The sequence below is a fragment of the Nipponia nippon genome, unplaced genomic scaffold (assembly GCF_047370975.1).
Source record: "Nipponia nippon isolate SJK-2023a ecotype South Korea unplaced genomic scaffold, ASM4737097v1 scaffold_16, whole genome shotgun sequence".
Taxonomy (NCBI): domain Eukaryota; kingdom Metazoa; phylum Chordata; class Aves; order Pelecaniformes; family Threskiornithidae; genus Nipponia; species Nipponia nippon.
The window spans coordinates 2,693,264-2,716,044 of record NW_028262332.1 but is presented as its reverse complement, the minus strand read 5'-3'; the positions used below and the strand labels follow the sequence as shown (position 1 = coordinate 2,716,044).

General features: G+C 43.7%; 1 protein-coding gene across 6 annotated transcripts in view; it reads right to left on the bottom strand.

The window, feature by feature from the left end:
• CACNA1B (calcium voltage-gated channel subunit alpha1 B) overlaps positions 1 to 22,781 on the bottom strand; it is a 300,789-nt gene that overhangs the window by 88,029 nt on the left and 189,979 nt on the right. For all 6 annotated transcript variants that reach the window (XM_087752565.1, XM_087752559.1, XM_087752560.1 and 3 more), the window contains 3 exons: positions 21,372 to 21,489; positions 14,522 to 14,589; positions 9,231 to 9,337 (listed from right to left, as the gene is read on the bottom strand). In XM_087752565.1, coding sequence (XP_087608691.1) covers positions 9,231 to 9,337; positions 14,522 to 14,589; positions 21,372 to 21,489 — 293 coding nt within the window. The remainder of the gene's footprint in view (positions 1 to 9,230; positions 9,338 to 14,521; positions 14,590 to 21,371; positions 21,490 to 22,781) is intronic.

Below are 22,781 nucleotides of genomic sequence, written 5' to 3'. Positions count from 1 at the left end.
AGCAAAAGAAGCCTGTATTATACCCTCTCTATTGCTGGTGCAGAGTTAGCAACAGACCTCAATGGCAAACGCCTCCAAATGTGGGCAAATCCTCCTTCCAAAGGAGTTTTAGTACCTGCAATTTGATTTCATCTTTCTAAAAGGCAGCTCTGTCTCTGGAAGTCTGGAAAAGGGGCCAAATTTTTCTTTCTTTCAGGCTTTATACCTAATTGTGCAAACATGGCCTTGGACTGGTTTGGTGCACCTTCTACTGGAGTGAATTCAAATGTTGGGGAGAAGGCAACTCAGCAGCACCTCTCCTCCATCACCACCTTTAACCATCCCTCCCTCCTGCCAGGGATAAGGCAGGGTGAGAGGCACCCAAAGGGCAGCAGACTTCTCTCCACACCTTTCTGCCTGTCGAGACTCCTGGCAGCCAGGAAATCCACTGGAAGGAATGAGCCAAAAGCTGCCTCGGTCTAATCTACTTCCCTAATTTTCACTGTCCCAACCCCATCAGATCTCAGACCTTAGCACAGGCATGTCACACCTACTTTTTCTAGTCACAAAAGTTCAGTCTTGGTCACAGAAGCTAAACTCACACATCATATGAACATATTTTTAATACAAACATGTCTAAGATCCACTAGTGGACAAGGACCCCCAAAACACTCAGGGAAAAAGGAAGATGTCAGGAAGCTGGTGGAAAATCTCCTTTGCTTCACCGTGCCTTTGGTACCTGCTACGGTACACGTAAGGACAAACCCATGCATGTTTGAATTGCACTTACTTGTCTCTCCAAAAGCATTAAAGAAGAAAGATAACATCAAATGGTAAAAGTATAACCCAAAGCAAAGACACTAAGATGGGTTGACGAGAAGCTGATGACGAGTTTTGTTGTATTAGTCGGGAGGGAATAATGGTATTTTCTACAAACCTGCATCGGTGTCAAAGTGCACCCGTGATTCACAGCAAAGCCAGCAAGATTTGTTTGTTAGGAAATGCATGGAGTGAATGGAAGGTCTGCCACTGTGTTTGCTCAACCACGGGTACATAGGAGCTTGCCGAGTGCCTCATTTTTACAATATCTGTAGCTTTAGAGCTCCAGCTCAAGAAGGTTAGAGAGCACAGGCATAACCAGTGCTCTCATGAGTATAAGTTTCCCAAGGATGTTTATGCAGTTTTCCAATTTGGACTCACTTGGGCCCCAGTTCCAGAAGTTTCTTTTAAACTCCTCCTCCAGCTTTCATTTAAAGAGTGCACTCATGGTGGGCCCCCGTTCTCCTATTGAACCATAAATGCAAACACTGGTGGAACATCAAAGCCATCAGCCCAGCACGTAACACACACAGAGAACAAAAATACAAGTGAGAACAAGACGAATCATCAAATGAGGGCAGAGGAGAGAAGAGGGAAAACAGTTAAGGAAGGAACAAAAGAAAATAATTAAGGAGATAGGAGAAAAACAAAGGGGGGGGGGGGAATCACAGTCAATGTGTGAAACACTACAGAGTTGCTCACAATCAAATCACAAGCATTACATGGCAATGTTGCACACCTTCCAGTCCTTCCACTGTATGTTGGTCTGGAGGCTTTCCACAATGATGGGAATGATTTTTGGAAAAAACAAGGGGGGAGTGAAGGCATCAGGAGAAGGGGAAAGAGGGAGGTTTATAAATATAGAGGTATATATCATAAATCCATTTACTGAATATCGTAACAGAGAGCAACTCACGGTGAATTTACGCTGGAGACTGACGAGCTGCGAGATACAGTACCTCGAGTTTGCTTTACAAAACTGCACATGCAAAAACAAAACAAACAAAGAAAACAAAAAGTGAGAAAAGAAAAAAAAAAGGAAGAGAAGAGAAACCATAAAAGACATTGGGAGGAGACTCATACAGGCTGTGTCCTATCGAATGCAGACTGCAGCGTGCATCTTGGTAGGAGACCAGGCAAGCTTCAGAAAGTGTGGAAGCCACAGACACACCACCTTCTAGTTAACAGGGAAACAACCAAAGAATCAAAAATGGAACCAAAAGGGAAAAAAATTAAAAGGTGAACCAGAAGCCACATGATGATAGTAGGACTTTATGCCTCCATATGCTATACTCACACAATGAAAGTCCTCCGCAGAAGTCATCTTTAGGACCTCAGGGTAGAGGTCTTTGTAGAAACAGGTGGTGATTGCTTTTACAGCTGTGCTGCAAATAATTATTTCCAAGTGGGAGCAGGATGCTAATTCCCACTCTGGCCCTGTGACACGAGGAAGAAGCCTTAGCACAGAGAAGAGCACAGGCTGGAGGGAGGACACTGGGCCACATCCAGAGAATCAAAATCCACCTGAGACCCAGCAGCTGGTGCCAGGCTGCTTCTGCTCATTCCCTGCCTTGGACTGGCTCTTCAGAAGCACCTACCTCTCTCCTCTGACAGGCACAGGGATGTGCCTGAGCTCAGACCATCCGAATACGGCTCACCGTGTCTAAAAACCATGGGCCTGCTGCAGCTTAGGCAGGGGATTACACACTATTGAAAGGACCTTGTTTCAGTTCACAAGTAATTTTGTAGATTCTCCTCCATCCAGTGTTTGTATAAACACCATTATACGTGGGGGGTTCTAAATATGGAAATTGCTGAATTACACAGAAAAAGAGTTTATTCTTCCGTTGGCAGGGAATCTACAGAAAAACAGGATTTTAAATATCTTTCTAGATCTTGGCTTGAGGCGCTAATTTTTTCATAGTTATAAACAATAATTTTTATAAATCTACATCATCCGAAGAACCCTCCCCAAGACTGAAAATAAAATCCCTTCACCTCCTGAATTTGCCTTTTCAGTTGCAACATTTTTTCTCCTGCTTCCATGAGAGTTTTAATCTGTTAACAATCAATGCTAGCAAGCCAAAAAGTCCAGTTAAAATCTAATGTTCTTTGGATATCACATAAATAGAGTTTTATAAATACATTTACTTAAAATTAATGGATTATTCTGAACAGAAATGTTGGCCCAGGTAAAATATATAACACAACAATCCAGAGGTCAAGCAACCTGGAACAAATATAAGAGAAATTATGAAAGGCATCATAAAAGTTTTGCCTGGAGCAAATAATCTGCTGAACAGTCAGGTAAAGTATTTCTACATTTGTACCGTGCCTAATGAAATGGGAGCAGGCGTCAAAGTGGGGTTGGCATGCCCTGCTTGTTTGCCAGGAAAATTATTGTTTCCAGGTTTCTCAAGCTGGGGATCCCTTCACTCTTTGGCTGCATGCTGAACCCCCAGGATGTCAACTAAAACTTGCAGAGAACAAGCCCTTGACTGCACAAATGCTTCAAGCGTAGGTGAGAAATTTCTTGGGCAAAACAAGTAGAAAACTCACGATGGAGGAGAATGTACTGGGCTGCCCTAATTTATCTGAGAGTCAGCACCAGCATTATGCAATACCTGTGGAAATTTTGCTTTTAATTGCTGAAAGCAGATCTCAACACCCCTCGGCAGGAGGCTTGAATGAACCTTTGCATTTATCCCTGCCTTGCTTGGTGCAGTGCAGGACAGAGGCCATGCTCTGATCCTGCCAAGTATCCTTGTAACCTGGCCAGCCAACATTATGCAAGTCCTGCAGCACTCCAGGTTCACTCTTCTGCTCCCATTGCCGGAGTCTGCTTTTTTGAAACCAGAAATTTGACTAAATCTGCACTGGAATTACAGGGTGTAAAGACACGAAGCAAAGACAGCCTCCTTTTCCAAATCAAAATGACAAAAGTACTTGAGCTTTACTCGCTGCTACTTACCATCCATGAGGGACAGAGTACAAGAGAGTATCTTTAGGTGCAGCTGAGTCACCGTTACACCAACAGCAAGGGCAAAAAGGTAAGCTAATGGGAGGAATCACAGTACCTCACACATCAACACACTTCAGGGGAAAAAAGAAAGGGAAGAAATCACAAGCCAGCAAGAGAAAAAGAACACCTCTTCTAGTCTACACATCACCCAACATGGGACATTTCATGGGCTGGGTGTTCAGGTACACTTCTTGCTGGGTCCTGTTGGGTACCGACAGCCCAACAGGGATTGGGAAACAGACCACAGTATTCCCAAGACAAAAGGAAAATATGGAGCCTCTGAGATGGAAAATGTCCTGGAGAAACAGAGCAACTCCCCCCTTCATCCCCAGACCTGTACAAAAGGGACAGACACCTCTGAGAAGTCACTGTGAAATGATGTGCCACCTGTATTTGCTCTTGGCACTTTTCTAATGAGTAGTCAGTTACATTAACAGGCAGTAGCCACCTGTGGGCACGCAATTAAAATGTCAACTGCTTTGAACAACCATGTGAGGGACCAGCAGAAACCAGTCAGGGCCTGGAGAGAGGAAGAGGTTTTTAGAGGTTAGAAAGTTGTCCTGGGAAGGCTCGTGTAACTTTGAAAAATGATAGTGGGCAATTCTATAGGCTGTGTTTAGGTCTGGTGCCCACATTGCATGAACTGTCTCTGCCACTTTCTACAAAGTTTCATTCACAACATCTAGGAAGTTCTCCTCCTATCCAGAACTCATACCCTATACCTATGTTTAAATAATATCCTTGGGTCTGGCCACAGCTGTAACCCGTTACCACATGGAATTAAAAAAAAAAAAGTAACAAAATGCAAAAAGTTTCACTCAACATGACTTCAGCGTAACTACTTAGCAAGTTCCTACAAATTTAGCATTTGCTTGCTGTTGTGATTGCTATTTTAAGACTTTTCCCAAGAAAAGGTGAAGAGAGGCCATTGGAAAATACATGGGCTCTGGGTGCCGGGTGAGCCACAGCTTATGTCCTTCTCCAGCTGGTCTGCTGGCCTGAGCTGGGCTGGGTGTGCTTATCACAGCCCCTTTTGTACATGTCATTGGTGCATCTCTGGCTGGAATAGAAAAGGCGGAGGAGGAACCCAAATACAGGGAGTTCAGGCTTTGAGTTAGGCAAATACAGAAAATAAAACTATGTTTGCACTGGGGTCTTTGTGTCACCCACAGGAACGAGCCTGACAGCTCTCCCTTCCACTGGTGCCTTTACAGTGGAATCAAAAAGTGCTTTGCACATCCATCATCTGAGTAATATTCCCCTTTTCCCCCCTCCTCCGTTCTTGCCGGCAAGGAAGCTGCACCAATGGTTTGCTCTAAAGACTCATCAGTCTGTACAGTCGCTCAGTTCAAGAGGCTGAGTGGTTTAAATGTTGTACGAAACAGAGGGCAATGCTGGGCAAACTGAACAAACCTAGAAACTCACCTCCAGAAACAACAAAGCAAGGAAAATGCTAAACAGAAAACAAAAAAAAATTGACAAAAATAAGAAAGAAAGAATGGACTCAAATTAAAATGCAATAAGACATGTTAAACAGATATTCTGTTCTAAACCAAACATTATAACAATGACAAAAACAACATACCATCCTAGCTTTTAATCCTGAAAAACCACAAAACAAAAAGGCCCATTCAGGATAGAGTTCACCAGGTGAAAAAACAAACTGTGGTCGGACAAATCTGTTCAGGTTAATCCCTTTGGTGGAGCAGAAGACAAACCATAGAAATCCTGTTTGATCAATGAAGCAGGAGCTACAAACCGAATGCAGGTTGAATACTGTAATAAAGCACTTTGAGTCAGTTGCAAGACAGATGATATCTCGACACCACTGTAATAATGAGCATATTATTAAAACACATCCCCATGACACCATAGCGCTTTACCATCTATCAACCACAAAACAACGTGCGGCTCACGCAGCAGCCTATCGCACCTGTAGGTACCTCTTCAGACCCTCCAAGCAGGCTGACATGCTAAATAAGCAACCAGTTTCTTATGCCTAGGAAATGACATTTTACAACTGATGCAATAAATTGAACAGTTCCTGGAGCTCAGTTACGAAGAGAGGCTTGAATGGCAGAGGAGAGCAGAATAACCAGTGCAGATAAACTGTAGGCAGAGGAGCATACAAACCATGAGTGCACACTGTATTCACACAGGAGAAATGCCGGAGGTGGAGGAGCAGATACAACACTACGGAGTATACAATGGCCTGGAAGGAGGCTGAGGGGAAGATACATGCTCTCAGTCCTTGATGTAGGACTGACAAGGGAAAGAAGCAAAACAGCAAGCAAAACACTTTCCCAGTGAAACAGCAGAAAAACCAATACGACTTTTCACCAGACTCAGCCCTAGGATGGCTTTATCACCTCTGTAGGAGGTGGATAAGCAGGCTGGGAACATGAACATCATGACTAAGAAAATGCAAGTCATGGTGCCCTCTGCTAACACCTGAAAGACTTGTTTTGAGTGATGCAGGTAGAGAAAACGTTGATGTTTTCAGAACATCTGTCCATGCTATAGATGCCTGTTGTTATAGAAATCCATTTTCATACATTATGAGAATAAAATCAAATTCTAAAACTAAAAAACTATTCCTTAGGAGAAAATAAAAACATAAACTGATAGGTTAGAGCCACCTTTGCGGTAGGCCTTTGGTAGCTCAGTCCCAGTTTTTCCCATCTCCTGCTCACCACCCACTTAGGGGTACCCAAGCTCTACAGGTGTTTGCTTTAATCAATCAGAATCATAGAATGCTTTGGGATGGAAGGGACCTTTAAACATCAGCCAGTCCATCCCCCCTGCAATTGGCAGGGACATCTACAACCAGATCAGGTTGCTCAGAGCCCCATCCAGCCTGGCCTTGAATGTTTCCAAGGATGGGGTATCTACCACTGCTCTGGGCAACCCATTCCAGTGTTGCAGCACCCTCATTGTAAAAAATTTCTTCCTTATATCTAGTCTGAATCTACCCTCTTTTAGTTTAAAACCATTACCCCTTGTCCTATCGCTATTGGCCCTGCTAAAAAGTCTGTCCCCATCTTTCTTATAAGCCCCCTTTAAGTATTGAAAGGCTGCAATAAGGTGTCCCCACAGCCTTCTCTTCTCCAGGCTTTCTGCAGTGATATTTCCATATGCCAAAAATCCCATTTCCAAGCATCCCCAGCACTTTTTCTTTCTCAGCATGTCCAGCTCTGAATTGCCTGAGAAGCTTGATCTGACAGGTCTTGCCATCAACATGGCATCTGCTCTATCTTCAGGACCACTGTGTAGCTTAAGACCATAAGAAATGAAGTAATGGGGTACATCTTGCTGTCAACCATGGGTCCCTATCATCAGCCCTATTGGGCTGGACAGAGATATCTAAGGGATAGGTGCTACAAACCTGAAAGTTGTAGCTGTTAAGCCCCTTTGAAGTTCACTATGGATGTATTTATCTATTAAACAAATTGCTTTGGCATGCATTCATTAAATACCTTTTGGATCATCAGCCAGCAATCCATCCATACACCTATTTCTCTCTCTCAAATCACCTAACTTCTCCCTTGCCTTCTCCTCTATGTCATTATCCATTCGGTCATCAACCTATTGACCTTAACACATTCTTTTTCCAAGCTAAAGTCCTGCGAGCTTTGTGAAAGGCCTTGTAAGCACCTCGCTGGCACTAAAGCAGAGAAAATGAGAATTCACATGACGGTTGTTAGATGATGGCTTCCACACAGCGTGCATGATGTTGCTGTGGTTAGTAGATGTGGAAGCGTTCGACTACACTTTCAAATGTTTTCATTTGTAAGCCTAATTATCTGCCTGTACAAATGTGGCAGATAGGGATCTGGGCAGATAGAATTTGAGGCAAAATAAGCAGAAATGCACAATTTTGTACTCACTTTCAATCGTGATCACAAAACTGGCCCTGTGATATTGAAAACCAGGTGAAAGCCTGGTCAAAAATCATGGAATAAAATTATTTTAAGCAACCAACAATGTGGTGTGAAATCTTAGCTCCATTAAAGTGTTTTTTTTCGTGACTTCTAAGAAATCTTCACGTGCACTATGCTTTTGACTAAAAAAGAAGAAAATAAGCATAATTATTTTGCATTTTAAAGTAGCAGTACCAGGAAATTCATCAAAGAACAAGAGCAAGTGTCCTCATTTGGCTTCTTTTCAAGACTGGACAGGAAATCATTGTAAGAAAAGGATTATATTCAAAACCAACAAACAGACATGGCATAAATAGGAGCTGATTAAGGCAGTAATTGCAAAATAAAATGGTAAGAAGAATAAAATAGCCAAATTAATAATATTCTTTTCCTTTACATATAATGAACTGGTTCCATTTGGCCTATTTTCTTCTATGTAGTGGATTAAACTCCCACTAACAAGGGTCTCAAGAGATTTACACTGAAGGAACAAACAGGGGTCCTGCTGTATTTCAGATACTTTGGAATAAAATTGAACAGGAAATTTCTTTTTCTATGCTTGAGCTTCTCCAGCTTTTGGAGGCCTCCCCTGCAAAAGGGAGCTGGAAAATATCAGCAGCTCTCATTAAAACGCATGACCAAATTTTTTGATGCTGGAAGTCCTGATGCTGAAATTCCAGAAGATGTAAATGAACCTTTAAGAAGAACATACTTTTAAGTAAATTCATTCAAGGTAGGCATGTCTCAAACACAGGCCCATAATCCCATCCAGGCAGAACTCTGCATTGAGCTCAGTAACACCCAGACAAGTATTCCCACCTACATAGCAGTTTTTCACTTTGGTTTAGATTGGTGTATATGAAAAAGGGGGCCTCAAGGCAACGTTTTCTAAGGATTCTGGTATCACAGAATATGTGTATATGTCCACATTCATGCAGAAAAGCCTGCATCTGAAAATGCAAATTGATATTTCTAGCTACAAACCAGTGACTGTTCGCACACATGATTTTATTCAGCCCAGCACTCTTTCAAACAGCAAAGAAAGAGCATTCAAGCGTATTTTTCAGTCTGATATTTAGGAGGATGCCTTTACACTTAAATTCTCAAAGCAGAAATCATTAAAGAATAGTTAATATAGTATGTGCACACATACCTCTTGTAATTAAAAATCCAAAGTGAAATGTTAACACTTCACCTGGTGAAATCTATCCTAGGCCAGCTTAAAAATATCCTTCTAAAATACAGTTATTTATAGCAAGGCAAAAGATGAGGCATTACAAAGAAAAACAAACTAAAAGAAATACTTAATTAAATTCATGGTTAAGTGATCAGCGCTGAAGTATTCAGTCAGCCTAAAGCCCTGGCAGTAACAGAGATGGTATAAAAGGGCTCACAGAGTACTATGGGATGCGGCGCTTGAACAGACATATATCGACACTGAAAAAAAGAAACCAAATGATAAAGTTCCCAAATAATAAAATAATGCTTACGCGGCTATGGAAATGTTAGCTGCAGACATGGGGCTGACTTCTGCCACTTCCTTGGCCTTTTGCAGGGCGAGCTTTTGATTGGTGGCTTCCTCCATCTCCTCCTCGTCCTGGTGCAGAAAATCAAGAGAAATCAGAGCATGCACCATGAAATGACAATAACCAGAGCTCCCCAAAGCATGAGTCATATGTGACTGTCACTGCCATGCTGCGAGAACAGTGGAAAGTCATTAAAATAAGGCAGAATTTCATAACTTCTTGCAAGGACCCCTGGGTAGGGCCTTGGTGCCATCAACAGCTGGTCGAGATGAGAAATGCAAGGTTTGGTCAAGTGCTCAGTGCATTTTTACCAAGGACATATCTCCCTCACAAAGCTTCCTTACCTCTCTTGGGTCTCATCTTACTACTTAGCATACGGGTAGCAGACTATGGCAGAGCAGAGAGAGACCTGACCACAAGCGTGACATTTCTGGGGCGAAGTGAGTACCGTTTATCTCAGTCTTGCATGCATAAAACCGCTCTGAAGCCTATGTCCTAGTGAAATGTATGAGACAGGCTCCTAAATCCTTCATGACTTCTGGCCCATGTGACTTTTCTGAAATAATAAGTTTCAGGATTTGACTGCTCCTGCTCACACCAGTTTTACCCCAGATATTTCCACTTATTTCAGTTGAATCACTGAGGACTTATAGGGTGAAAACAGAAAGGAGGAACCATATTAAAGCGTAGTCTGTAGACTCAAGCATAGATCAGAAAGATGGTTATGTTCATGCTTTCTGTATATCCCCAGATCATGTGGATTTTTAACCTCTATTGGCATTGCAAGTTCCCACAGAGTATAACTATGATTTATTTCCTCCGACCTGGTGTAGTGACAAGAGAAATATTGCTCAAATTCAAACTACAGGATCTTAAACAATGAGATGAGGACAAAAGCAAAGAAACAGCCTGGTTCATCTTCAATGGTCATCTAGGTTAGACTTCCTTTGAACTTTCTAGCCAGTCAAATTAGATAGTAAAATCGTGGCAGGATAAACACAGACCCTCTGATGGCAATGTCAGCATCACACATATCCAAGGAATAACCACACATCAAGATGAGAGCAGTCACAGGCTCTTCTGTCAAACTTTGACATGCCACAGGTCTACCTCTGTTCTTCAAAGGTAATGCTGTGAAAGAGTTATGCTTAAAATCATGAAAGCAGACAGTGAGAAATCCAGCTTTGAAAGAGGAATATAGATTTATCCATCCCGAATACTATATGCATAAACAATTCCTTGCTCTGACTTTAGCATTATTTGCTTAAACTGAAATATTTTTGCAAGTGTTTTCCTTTTCTCCTTTCAAAGAAAAAAGAAAAGATAGGAAAATAATAATTAAAAAAATTGCTACCAGTAAGGTTTCTTGGTTTTTTTTCTTTCCAAATATTAGCAAATCTGTAACAAGTAAATTTCTACTATAGTCAATGAAGAACCTGAGACAGGCCACAAAAAAAAAGCCCTGCTGAAAAATTATACAAAGTCAATATTTCTCAACTTCCAACTTCCAGTAAATTTATCAATGACTTGGAAGTTTGTTGTAAATCAAGGGTATCTGCAGAATATGAATCTTTTGAGGAATAAGGCCCCCAATAAGGCGGCTTTTAAGGTTTTCCTTTCATTCCGCAAGTATCTTCAAGTTGTTGCTCCTCTTGAGGACTCTCTGGCAGTGTTAAATTCACATACATTCAAAGGCTCTTGATTTTTCTTTCTGTGCACCTAAAGCACCAGGTGCAGTTTCTAACATCTCTTCAAAATTTGTAGCTTCAACTCCATTCTCCCCAGTGCATCAGTAATTTTGCTGGATTCGATATCTCAAAGTAACAGCAGAAAATATCCCTTGTCATTATAAATGCAGCCGTCCCTAACTCAGAACAAGCACACGCTTTAGCAGATGATTGCTTAATAATATTTCTGTAGCTCCTTCCACCCAGAGATTGCAGATCACTACAAAAATTAATTAATTTTTTGCTTGATACTTACACTGTGGGGTCTCACTGGGGCACAGGCTCATCTTGCTCTGCTTGAAGCCCGCAGGGGTGTGACAGTACATGACTGAAGCCAGCTCTGAGCTGCGACGGCAACATCCATCCAATCCCACTTCCCTGCAACAGCCCAGCTCTGACAGCTCGACTGCCACCATCATTATACAGGGGCAAGCACAGATAAAGGCCCTGCCTATAAGGACATCTCTCTTTTGTGTTTCCTTTCTGTTTTCTAGAGCTCTAAATCTTCATTTAAACCACACAATTTACCACACATTAAAACCCACCTTCAGTGCTACCCATAATGATGTGCATGGTTAACACTGACTGTTTTTTATTAAGTTTACCCAATTAAAGCCCTCTCCATTGGGAAGGAGGAAGAGAGGTCTTCACAGCTGTTAGACTCTTGCTTTTGCCTCTCATTTCAGTCTTATTTCTGGGGATTTCTCAACCTTTTTATATATTTTGTATATGTTCATATAAAATTCACACATCCCTCCTATCCCACAGTGCCTGTTTTTACACTGCTTTCTCAGGGATTGCTGGCAGTGCACAGAGACTAGAGAACACACTTTGTGTTTTAGGATATTTAGGAAAATAAAGGGTCACTGGTAGCAGCTTTACATGCAAGTTTAATGAGAATGAAGAACAAACTGCTGTGTGTCACCGGAGACACTGTGGGATGGTCAGCGGAGAGAAGATTTAAAAGTAAATTTTGGGGACAATTTTAGATTCCACTCTGAATAAGTGAACAGGAAGAAAAACCTGCCAATATATGGGAAAAAACTAGAAGGTAGGCAGCCAAAGAGATTCAGGACAGTTCTGAGAAATCACTAGAAATTAAGTTGGCAGAGTTTAAGTCAGTGGTAAGGGAGAGCCAGCACAGGAAGAGGAGGAGAGAGACCTGGGGAGAGAGAGGCGGAGGCTGGAGAACAGATTCTTTATATATTCAAAGGAAATAAGGTGATCCTTTTTTTTTTTTTTTTTTTTTTTCCCCAAAATGAGTCATTCCAAAGTACTGGTGAGTTTTGTAACAGACATCGGATGATCAAGCTTAAGTTAAATATAGTTACAATTCTGATAACTTCTGTTACAGGTCACAAGGCCCAGCTAAGGCTACTGAGAAATGTTCAAATACCATGATAAAAGAAGTCCAAATTAGCATCCAGAAGTGGAAATGTTGGTTGAAGTGTTTCAGTTCTGAAGGTTAGCTGGAAAGCTTTCTGTCTTTCCAAAATAGAGGCAGTTGCAAACTGCTTATGGTTTTCCCACATTATATGCAGCACTGATCTCGATTAGTTTTACAGCATAAATGTCAAGAAAGTCTCCTGAGATCAACTGACTCCTGAGTAACTTAATTATATCCCCGGGCCATTTTTGGTTTTGCATGATCATATTTACTTAGCAATAAATCTCTCATTCTCCAGGTATGCTACATAATTGAATTACTTTTATCTTTTCCCTCTTCTTTTCAAAGCCCTAGTGATTTTGGGGGATCATAAATAAAATTAAAGCAAAAAAAGAGTTTCTCAAGAAGCTTTATGATTTGGCAATGCTGCTGAATCCATCAATATTTAATTATACTTTATAAACATCAACAAAGTCAGGTTTCTAACCATCCCAGTCAGCTGCTGAAATATTCACAAGAAAGCACTAAAAGGATTAAGAAAGAAGCAGGATAAGCTTCATTATCCAAGAATTGTGCTGGGCCTGATCCTCTTTCTTAGCACATGCAAGGGATGCCCATAAATGTCCTGAACAGGCTGGGAGGATGCATGCCCCTGCGCTGGAGATTTCTGCGGGCTTTCGAAAGAACAGAAACAGCTGAGCTGCTGTAAGGGAAAAACTTCCCAGAAATGAAAAAAACACTGAGAGCTATTAAACACAGCCCTGAGCTGCATTATAAGAGAGGATGAATGCAGAACATGGGCTCAGAGACATAGGAACATTTATTATACACCTAAAAGCCACCAGCCTTCTTGTACGGTCTGCGCTAGATATCAGTTGTCAGGGAACAAGGCTCCCATCAAAGCTGGAAGCTGATGCCAGTCACACAGCTCCACAGCAGAAAAGGAGAGCTGGTAAAGACAAGCTCAGCTGCAAGAGAGACATGGATTTCAACTAGGAACAGTTAGCTGCTTTGGTCTTCGGCAGCTGGAGTGGGGTAGAAAACTCCCAGAAATCTCTGTGTCCCTGAACTGTGGAGTTGCATCGTGTATCAATGAACTACTGCACCTTTCTACAACTCCAAAAAGAGAAAATATCCTTTCCCAATGCTGTATAAGCACATAGTTAGTGATCCTCTTACCCTGTTAAGAGTATATCAGCTGAAGCTTGTAAAATACAACTACTAAGGTGGATACAGTGGTGCTTCTGCCACTAGCAGGTCACTGTGACTTATGGCGATGGCAGCAGCACAGCAATGGGGTGTGAGCGTTTTTATCCACTCAGTGAGAACAAGCTAGAAATGTGCAAACGAGATCTAATGCTGCCTCATAAATACACCTGAGTATGCTACAATGAGAAATCAAAAGGATGTAATAATATGAATACAAACTGCAGCACTTGCAATCCTTCCTGCGCAATACTGAGGCTATAAGTTTTTCTCCATAGGGAATGCTCCAATATAAATCTCCGCATACAGTAAAGTTACATCAGTGTCATTTCCATCTCTTGCCAGGACCTGGCTTTCTGCTTTTACTTGGGCTGGTGCCTCAGATTTCTCCTGCACCTGGTGAGAGGCAGGAATATTATAACATCTTCACTGAGTATTCACAATAGCCTCTGCAAGTTGTTTTCCAGGGAGTTGATTGGAGAATGTTAATTCTTTGATTCATCCCGAAACTCAGCAAGGTATGAAACATTAGTGTGAGACAGCAAAAGCAGCAATACAACACCTGCGTTTTCCCATGCCTAAGCTTCAAGTTGGCCAAAACCTGTTAATTGCTTCACCTCTGCTCTTGAAAACAGCAAATGCTACAAATGCCTGTGCACCTCCATGCAACAGCGAGGTGAGCAATGCCCACTGCCCACTCTGTGATAGAATGAAACTAAAGAACATGAAATAGTTCACTGAAACAAGCCTGAAATGAAACAAACCTGAACAAGAATAAACCTCCAGGTGCCTCTCTGTAATGCAAACTGGTAAACAGAGATACCACATTAACAGGCTCTAGAGGAAATCTCGGGGTGTCTGGAAAGGTCAGTAAGCTGTGCTTTAGATCCAGCAGCTGTGGTCTAAGTTTGAAGAAACAGAAGTCTCATACATACCTTGGTCAGCTCTTGGGCATTTGCCAGATTGTCAACAGCGATAGCCAAGAAGACATTCAGGAGCGTATCTTTTGGGGAGCAGCTAAGGAAAAAAATCTTCACACGACAGATACAGTACACTGTTCCCCTTCTGCTGCCACTCCGTTTCCCCACTTATGATCATTGGTATGTTATGGATTGACCCCTTGGCACCACTGCTTTGTCTTCATTTCTACCTCACCACTTCTGCTGGGAGCCAGCTCTGCAGCACAGCAGGTGCTGGACACCCATTTGCCTCTTCCCCAGCACATATCCCTGGTGAGGACGCACGCGCGTGCTGAGCGGATTGGCTTTACAGCACTATAGGTGCAACCGGTATGGGACCGCATGGTGGTCCTAGAGACACAACAGACCCTGTTTTTTCATTCCAGAAAATCCACATCTACACTCCTGCCCACACACACACACACACACACACGATTTAATCTTCATTTTTCCCTCTTGTTTAAAAGGACAACTGGTAGAGCTCCTGGAAATCAGTCATTTTAAAGCCAACATTTGCATAATATAAACATATAGCTATATAAAGGCATTAGGTACCATGAAAAAGTTAAGCTTAGGTCACTGCTGCATTATATATTGGTGGGAGGAAACTCTCATGACATATCACACTGAAGTCGATATGACAATTAGACTGCCATGGACATCCTCTATCCTGAATGCTGCAGCACCACGCAGAGCACAGCTACAGAAGAGCCTGTTAGCAGGGCACCCAGCCTGAGCTAATGAGCTCTGTTGGGAAACGGGCCGTTAGTCCAGGCCAAATTGCATGTAGCCCAGCTAAACAACCACCAGTGCCCACGCTAGCCTGGGTCTCTCTGCAGAGCACTGCATTATATCACTAAGACATAACATTTCCCTATAATTATCTATTCATATTTTATTTTCATTTTTCCACTTAATGATTTCAGCTATTACTTGTCCCTTCATATATTTTATTGTTGTTATTCCAGCTATGCATCTGCAAAACAACCCCAAAACAATTGTAAATCAGATACCTTTGCATAGGAAAGGAGAGCAAGCAAAGCAAAACCAAGTCTAAACTACACTCCAAGAAGAAAATGCAATTTGCTCTTGCACATTACCTGGTGACAGGAGAGTCACTCACTCCATAGCTGTATAAAGCTACAATTGCTCCTCTAAATATGAATGTACATGATAATGAAGTTGATCTCATGAGTATTTACTCTCTGGAGATTCATAAAGGCTTTAACAGCAATGCGCTTCTAGTGTGTTTGTATTGCACTGTCCCCACCAGGGCCAAATATGAGTCTGGGACCAGGTGCAGGTCCCCATAAGCTCAGTGAAATGACTGCAGCAGCTTTAGGCAGCTAATTAACCCAACAGCAAACAACTGGATGTGTCCCCTGTTTTGTTCTGTGAGTTGGAAGCAGCGCTCAAAGCAATGCTGCAGAGAAGGCAGGACAGAGGGACGAGGGCAGCGTGTTGTGGGGAGCCAGGCAATTGCTCCGGTGAGGGCAGGAGAGGCGAGGTGAGCTCCCAGGGTGCTGGCAAACCTGCAATGAAATTTTGGGAAACCTCAGCCCCTGCGCCCCTCTGATTACTTTCCTTTTTTTCAGAAGGATGTCTGGAGGAGGCATCTGAGGTTTCTCTATAAACAGAGGACTCAGGAGTGGTGCAAGGCTGATTCATCAACTGCAGTCATCTCTGCCAAACAGGAGTGTGCCCAGAAATCCTCGTGCTCCAGCAGCCTCTGGGCAGCACACTGGCTGCGGGCACTGTTGGCTGGGGAGCCATCGCCCCATGTTGGCATGGCGTCAGGAGGCTTCCAGGGCAGCCAGGGACTAAGGTTGGCCCAAACAACCAGCACAAGGCCTCTTTTGCTTTCTCTCTCAAGAGCTTTCACCAAAAATAATTCAGACAAGACTTCAGAACCAGACGCTCACATCTCTAATTCACATTGAGATGAGTGTCTCCAGAGCCTAAATGCCTATCAAAACTGGAGCCTCGCCTTGTGACAGTGGAAAGCAGGAGTTGTATTTAATCTCTTAGGATGCATCTGCATCTAGACTACCAAACCCTGCAGGGGATGGGATGCAGAACGCTGGGGTTTCTCCAGGCAAAGGCCAGGTCATCCATCAGGTTTTCTCTGTGTCATGTAACATGGGATGGAGGTTTTTATCATGTGAAGGTGATTCCTCTGGCACAGACAGGGGTTTGAAATGTGATCCACATCAGTTGTTCCCTCCTCCATTCCAGCAGGACAGCAAGGAGCACAGGGTGGGAGCACCTCAGTCCCACTGAGCCCAGCGGATAAAGAACAAGAAAAAGGGAAAGATGATGTTGAAACGATCACCTCCCTCCCACGCTGAAGTCAGAGCTCAATCAACTTTTCATCTGCAAAGACACTAATTTTCCTTTTAACCAAGAGCTGGCAAGATGGGGCTGTCACTTGTGGGCTGGGAGTGCAGGCAGGGAGGCTGAGGCTGCAGGCAGCAAGGCTGAGGCACCGCTGCCCGCAGCACCTCCGGGGTGCTGGCCAGTGCCGGCTGTTTGGGTTTCTTCCTCTGGGGTGCTTCTAACACATTGGAAAAGCTTCCAAGCCTCCTGCTCTGGGAATAAATGTCTCAATAATAAAACTGTCTTCCTACCCCTGCCTCCTACACACACATGCTGAAAATGTCTTGTGTAACATAATCAACCACTGGAAATATAATTAATTTTTTTTTAACTGATGAGGCTGTTTTGATCCATCTCCAAGCAGACACCATCTGGCAGACTTGGGTGTTTCTGCCCCCAAAAAGGTTCCTGAGCCCTTTCTGCAGAGCTCAGTGTTTCCCAAATATCACCCAAACTCCAGCCTCTGGTCCAGGCTGTATAAACCTGGGCAGACCCACGGACCTTGCTGGCCAGCTGAGCCAGCAGCTGGGCCAAGTACAGCTCTCCTGCACAGCAGCTAAGGGCAAGGGAAAAGGCAGCATGCTCCAGGCATTTGCTGCTTTTCATTTCAGGCTCCTCTGCAGTTTTTCATGGGTTTTTTTCTTTTTTTTTTTTTTTTTCCTCAACAGATGTATCAATTTATCAATTAACCGGATGACAATGAATACAGACATGGTGTAATTTCCTAGAAAATGGGCCAAATCCTGCTGCTACTCTAATCATACTACTTTCATTAAACGATTTCAGACAAGGAGGTCTGGCTCCACACAGACTCTTCTGAACTGGGAACGTAATGTGAGAGACTTCGGACTTACAAAGTTTCTGGATATTTCCCTTGCAATAGTCCCTTGAAAAAGTAAGTGGATTCAAAGAAACAACTGAGCTGCAGTGAGAAGCAGGGGAAGCTGGCACCCACCTGCCTTTCTTCTTCATGAAAAAGAACAATCACAATGCCCTGAGCAGCTCTGGAAGAAGAAAGAAGTCCCTCATGTTTAAAAAGAGCAGTTTTTGCAAGCTGACCCAAAATCACCCATGCCAATTCTCTAACAAGATTTGATCCAGTCTACCTAAACTCTTAAAAATTGACTCATCAAATGCCAATGTTCAAAAACTGAAAATAAAACGCCTCCCAGCAAAGGAACCGAAGTGCCTTTTGCTGATCAGCATCCAGAAGGCCTTAGACTGATTTCAACGGTAACGATATAACAAAATCATAAAAAAAAAGTCCCACTTAAGAAATTCAGCTGCAGTGAACGTCTGTGTGGGGAGGGCTGGTGGCAAATCCACAGCTGACAAATGAAAAAAATCCTTTGCATTAAAAAAGCACATTTTTAGAGCTTTTTGGAGGCAGTTCTATAAGGTAGGGGGGGAGATCTTTGTGAAATCTCAAGTTAGAACAGAAAAGACAGTTCACATTAATCTAATCTATAATTAAGCTGATCAACAACTTGGACTGCTCTCTATAGGGTGTCCTCTTGGCATTTGCTGGGCTGTGGGGCTCTCCTTGGGAAGGTGAGCCCGAGGCTCAGATATGTACCTCACCCTGTACGCTCCCCTGTCCTTAACATTGCTGGGGCACTGCAGCATCGTTGACATTAATGACTATTTTACTTCCTGCAAAAATGCAGGACTGTTCTTTTCTGGCAAACTAAACTTTGTTTTCAGACGTTACTGGTTATGTTTTGACAGTTAATGATAACTTAAGTCCCTGGTAAGTCATACAGTTCAAGCTTTCCCTCAGAGATAAACGACTGCCTGCTGATTGCTCTCAGCATTAAAACTGTAGCTAGTGAAAAGCAGGGGTAGCACTGACCTTATTGAATACTGTTTGAAATATCAGTGCAAGCATTAGTGGGCTTACTGCTGCAATTTGCACGGAAAAGACTTAACCCCTCATCCTCCACTACACGCTCCAGCCTCAGTTCTTCTCTCCTGCCTACGGTGCTTAAAGCAAACAGGTCCCCGTGTGATGCAGAAGGGCTCTTACAAGCTCTCTTTGAAAGCAGCGGATGCTCTCAGACTCCAGAGACAATCTGGGCCAGGTCTCCGATTCTCCAACAGGGGTGTAGATCTCCATAGACATTAATAGATTTCCTTCAGGTTTATAGCTCTGATCACTAGAAGCTGACGAAAGAAGTCTTCTAGGACACTGTAAAAGGGTTTCTGAGTGTTGTTACTCTTTGTCAGCCAGCTCTCCCCTCTCTCTGTGCTCACAGAAACTCACCTGCAGCAAACTCATCCCCACCTGCAGGCCTCATGGAGAATTAAAGAATCACACCTAGTGTTATCATCCTTGCTAAATGCACAGATAGTGCCCTGAGGAGGGCTCTGGCTGTGCTAAAGCTGTGCCACCAACATGCAGCTGTGGGCGAAGGGTACGAAAGAGGCACTGGAGATGGTCCTGGGGAAGCAGCCAGGAAAGCCACCTCCTGGCTCTCCTTGACAGCAGAACAGCAGAAGGGAAAGCAAGGTGGCTGCTCCCTGCCAGGATGATATTTGGGGAGAATGTGGGTAAGATTTCAACTCACCACTCTGCCAGGGCAAGCAGAGGCAAATACCAAATTCATGGCAGTGGCAGTAGGTGAACCAGGTCCTTATTCCCTCCTCTTGAACATCCCCTGCTCTTTCCCTTTTAATGAAAACTAAAGGACAAGGGAGAGGCCCCCTCTTTGAATTAAAGGTTCAAGAAGGGAATTTATATCCTGTTCCTCAAAAATGCTGGATCTTAGCTGCTCTAAGGTTAAAAGTCTCTCTCTCAGCTCTGCTGTCAAGCCTGATTATAGCTTAATCTCATTTTCAAATGCCAAGCCCTGAGGATTTAGAGATCTCCCTCCCTCCCAGCTCTCCATTGACCCAGTTTTCCAAAGCCTCATGTTTCTGGAAGGGGGCATGTTGCCCGCCACGAGGCAAATGTCTGAGCATAGCTGCCCAGCCAGCCCAGGCAACATGGCTGTTCTGGCTCTGACAGTGCACATTAATGGGATAAGTCCCGCAGACACACACTTGTGACAAGCACAGCTCACACGCTGCCTGTTCCACTGTTCCCTGTCTTGGTTCCTTGTGCTAATTGGGAGATTTCAGGCAAAGCAAAGGGCCAGAGCCCTGCCGTGCAGCCCACGGGCGCTAACGTCCAATCTCTTGTCATCTTGACCCCCAGCTGAAGAGGATCTATGTCTGTAACAACTCTACATCTTTAGCACAAGTACTGCCTCCCACATACCCTTTCTTTTCTCCTAGGTACCCAGCCAATGCTGCCAGTCCAAACAGGACTCTTAGTAACAGATGAATGCTGGGACTGTAACTAGAAAGAAGGTTCGCACTGCTGGGGAACCCTCCAGAGAGCTGTCAAGCAGATCAGCAATGCTCAGCATTATTATCCCTATTTTACAGAACAAACAAACCAGCCAGGCTGCTTCACATATGCAACAGTTTTTAAGTTTCCATTTTTAAGGATGCTCTGTTTGACTCTACACAGCTTGTTGCTGCAGCCAGCAAACATCTCGCACCAACAATTTTGTACCTAGTTAATGTGAGCAATGCTACGCAACATCAGCCCATCAGCAGCCTCCATCATGAAGCAGGGACAGAGCCATCACAGCTACTACGCTCCGCTGGCTCTCCTAATCGCACCCAGCTGTTAGAACGGAGAATCTCTTTGCTCATTTCTGTATAAAATACAGCCTCCCTTTCCAAATCCCAGCTCCATGTGACTGCTACATTCCTGCCTCCTCAGACCTCTCTGGGGACATAACACATTTCAAAGTGCTGCTGGGGGGACACAAGCTTCCAGTTTCCTGTTGTCCTCAAGAGATTATCATGACTAAGCAGAGCAAAACATCTTCAGAGACTTCATGCGCAGGTCTTGGAACATGACTGAATACTCCCAGAGCGCAAAACCCAAGATCTGGACTTAAGTTTTAAGCACTATGTGGATACAAGACAATTCCAAGCATTTGGAATAGCATAGCTGGTTAAGCTATCATCTAGACAAAGGCAACAAGAAACTGGAGCCTGATCTATGCACTAAACCAATTTCAACTGTTTCCTCCCCTGACCTAGTGCAAACTATCTGTGAAAATATTCAAGGTACAGAGGTCCTGCTCTGACTTGACTTTGATCATTTTTCCCACAACATAAATTAACTCATAATAGGACATTCTTAAGGTAAAACATGAAAATTAAAATGAATGAAGTCCATGCCCACATTGCCATAAGAAAAGTGACACCAACATGGACAAATTGCCCACACGTCTCACCCCGGGTGCTGCAAGGAACAAAGTTATAGCAATGATTTCATTTTAAACAGCATAAGTGAGGGTGTGAGAATTTAAACAAAACTAGATATTTCTAGCACCCCAGGAAGGGCGCGTGGCACACTGTGCCACCAACACAAGGCAACGTGTAAGGATACAGTTACCAAACAACGTTAGGACGATGAAGTAAATGGAGGAGAACATCCCCGAACGGACGCCACCCTGCGACTCTATCCCGTGGTACATCACCGCATTCCAGTCTTCCCCTGTCAGGATCTGCACAGCAAAATTAGAGAGAGAGAAGAAAGGGTGACTCAAAGGAAAGAGAAAGTAGGTAAGGTCCGGGGGAGCTAGCCAGCTTGATGCAGTCTAGGACGGGTCTCTGGAGGAAAATGGATGAGCACAGGTTAATGTGGCAGACTGCAGTGTTGGACATCATTACCCCAGTCCTGGACAGTCTCACCCTGGGCTGGATGCAGCTTTCTCCTCTGGCGTGGGCTGAAGAGGAGTGAGGACTACTGGTGAGGGAGTACCATTGCCCCATTCCTGCCCTCTCTTGGTTGCGTGCCTGCTGCCGACCTCTGACTCTAGGCTCCCATGCAGAAGCAGTAACAGCCATGTTCCAACACTTCACCCCAAGCAAAATTTCTCCCCCTTTCTATTTTTAGGTCATGCAGAGATAGCAGGTTTCAACAGCTCCATGCACAGCATTTCCCACAGACCTAAGAAAACTCTGACTTCTAAGCCCAGCGCCCTGAGTGGGACCTCTGCCAACTTCAACTCCTTTCATTCACTTCATACAGAAAGGGTTTGCTCAGCTCCCCCCAAGCCACACACGCTATACACACTGAGTGACTGTGTAACAGGAGGAGAAATGCTTGCAACCCCCTTCCACTATTCCTCTACCCCTCAGGGCTGCAGCTCAGACAGCTTTGCTGCAGCTGCTGCATGAGTGGATGTTACTCCAGGCACTGGGCAGCGCAACCACTGCGAGGTTTGCTGGGCGTTGCACCACAATGGGCTCTTCTCCAGGTTTCCTGTTTGCCAAGGCCATGAGGACCCCCACCCACCCAAATGGTCACAAACGACAAACAAACAAAAAAATCAACAAAAACCCAACCAACCAAACAAAAAACTAAGCAGAAGCAAACATCCTTGTACAGAGGCAAGCACAACCGCAGCCTAGCTCCGCAGAGCTGTCCTGGCTGCAGGCTCTGGATACTGACCTGAGGCTAATTAGCAAACACACGAATAATAGAAAAACTAATCATAATAAATGAAAACACCTAAGACTCAAATAAGCCTTGTCATGCTAAATGCTGATTTTGCACCAGTCTGAATTGTCTGCCATTCCTGTTCTTCAGTGACTGCAACACAGCAACATTTTGGGCAGATCAGCACTTTACCTACCTGCCATGGCAGAATCAAACGATAGTTACTTTTAGTACATTAAAACATGCCCACTGGGATGTGGAGCTCAAATTCCTAAATAGGAAGTTATCTTTGTGTTTAGTAGAAGAAAAAAAAAAAAAAAAAGGCAAAAAAAGAAACCTAAAGCATGATGTACG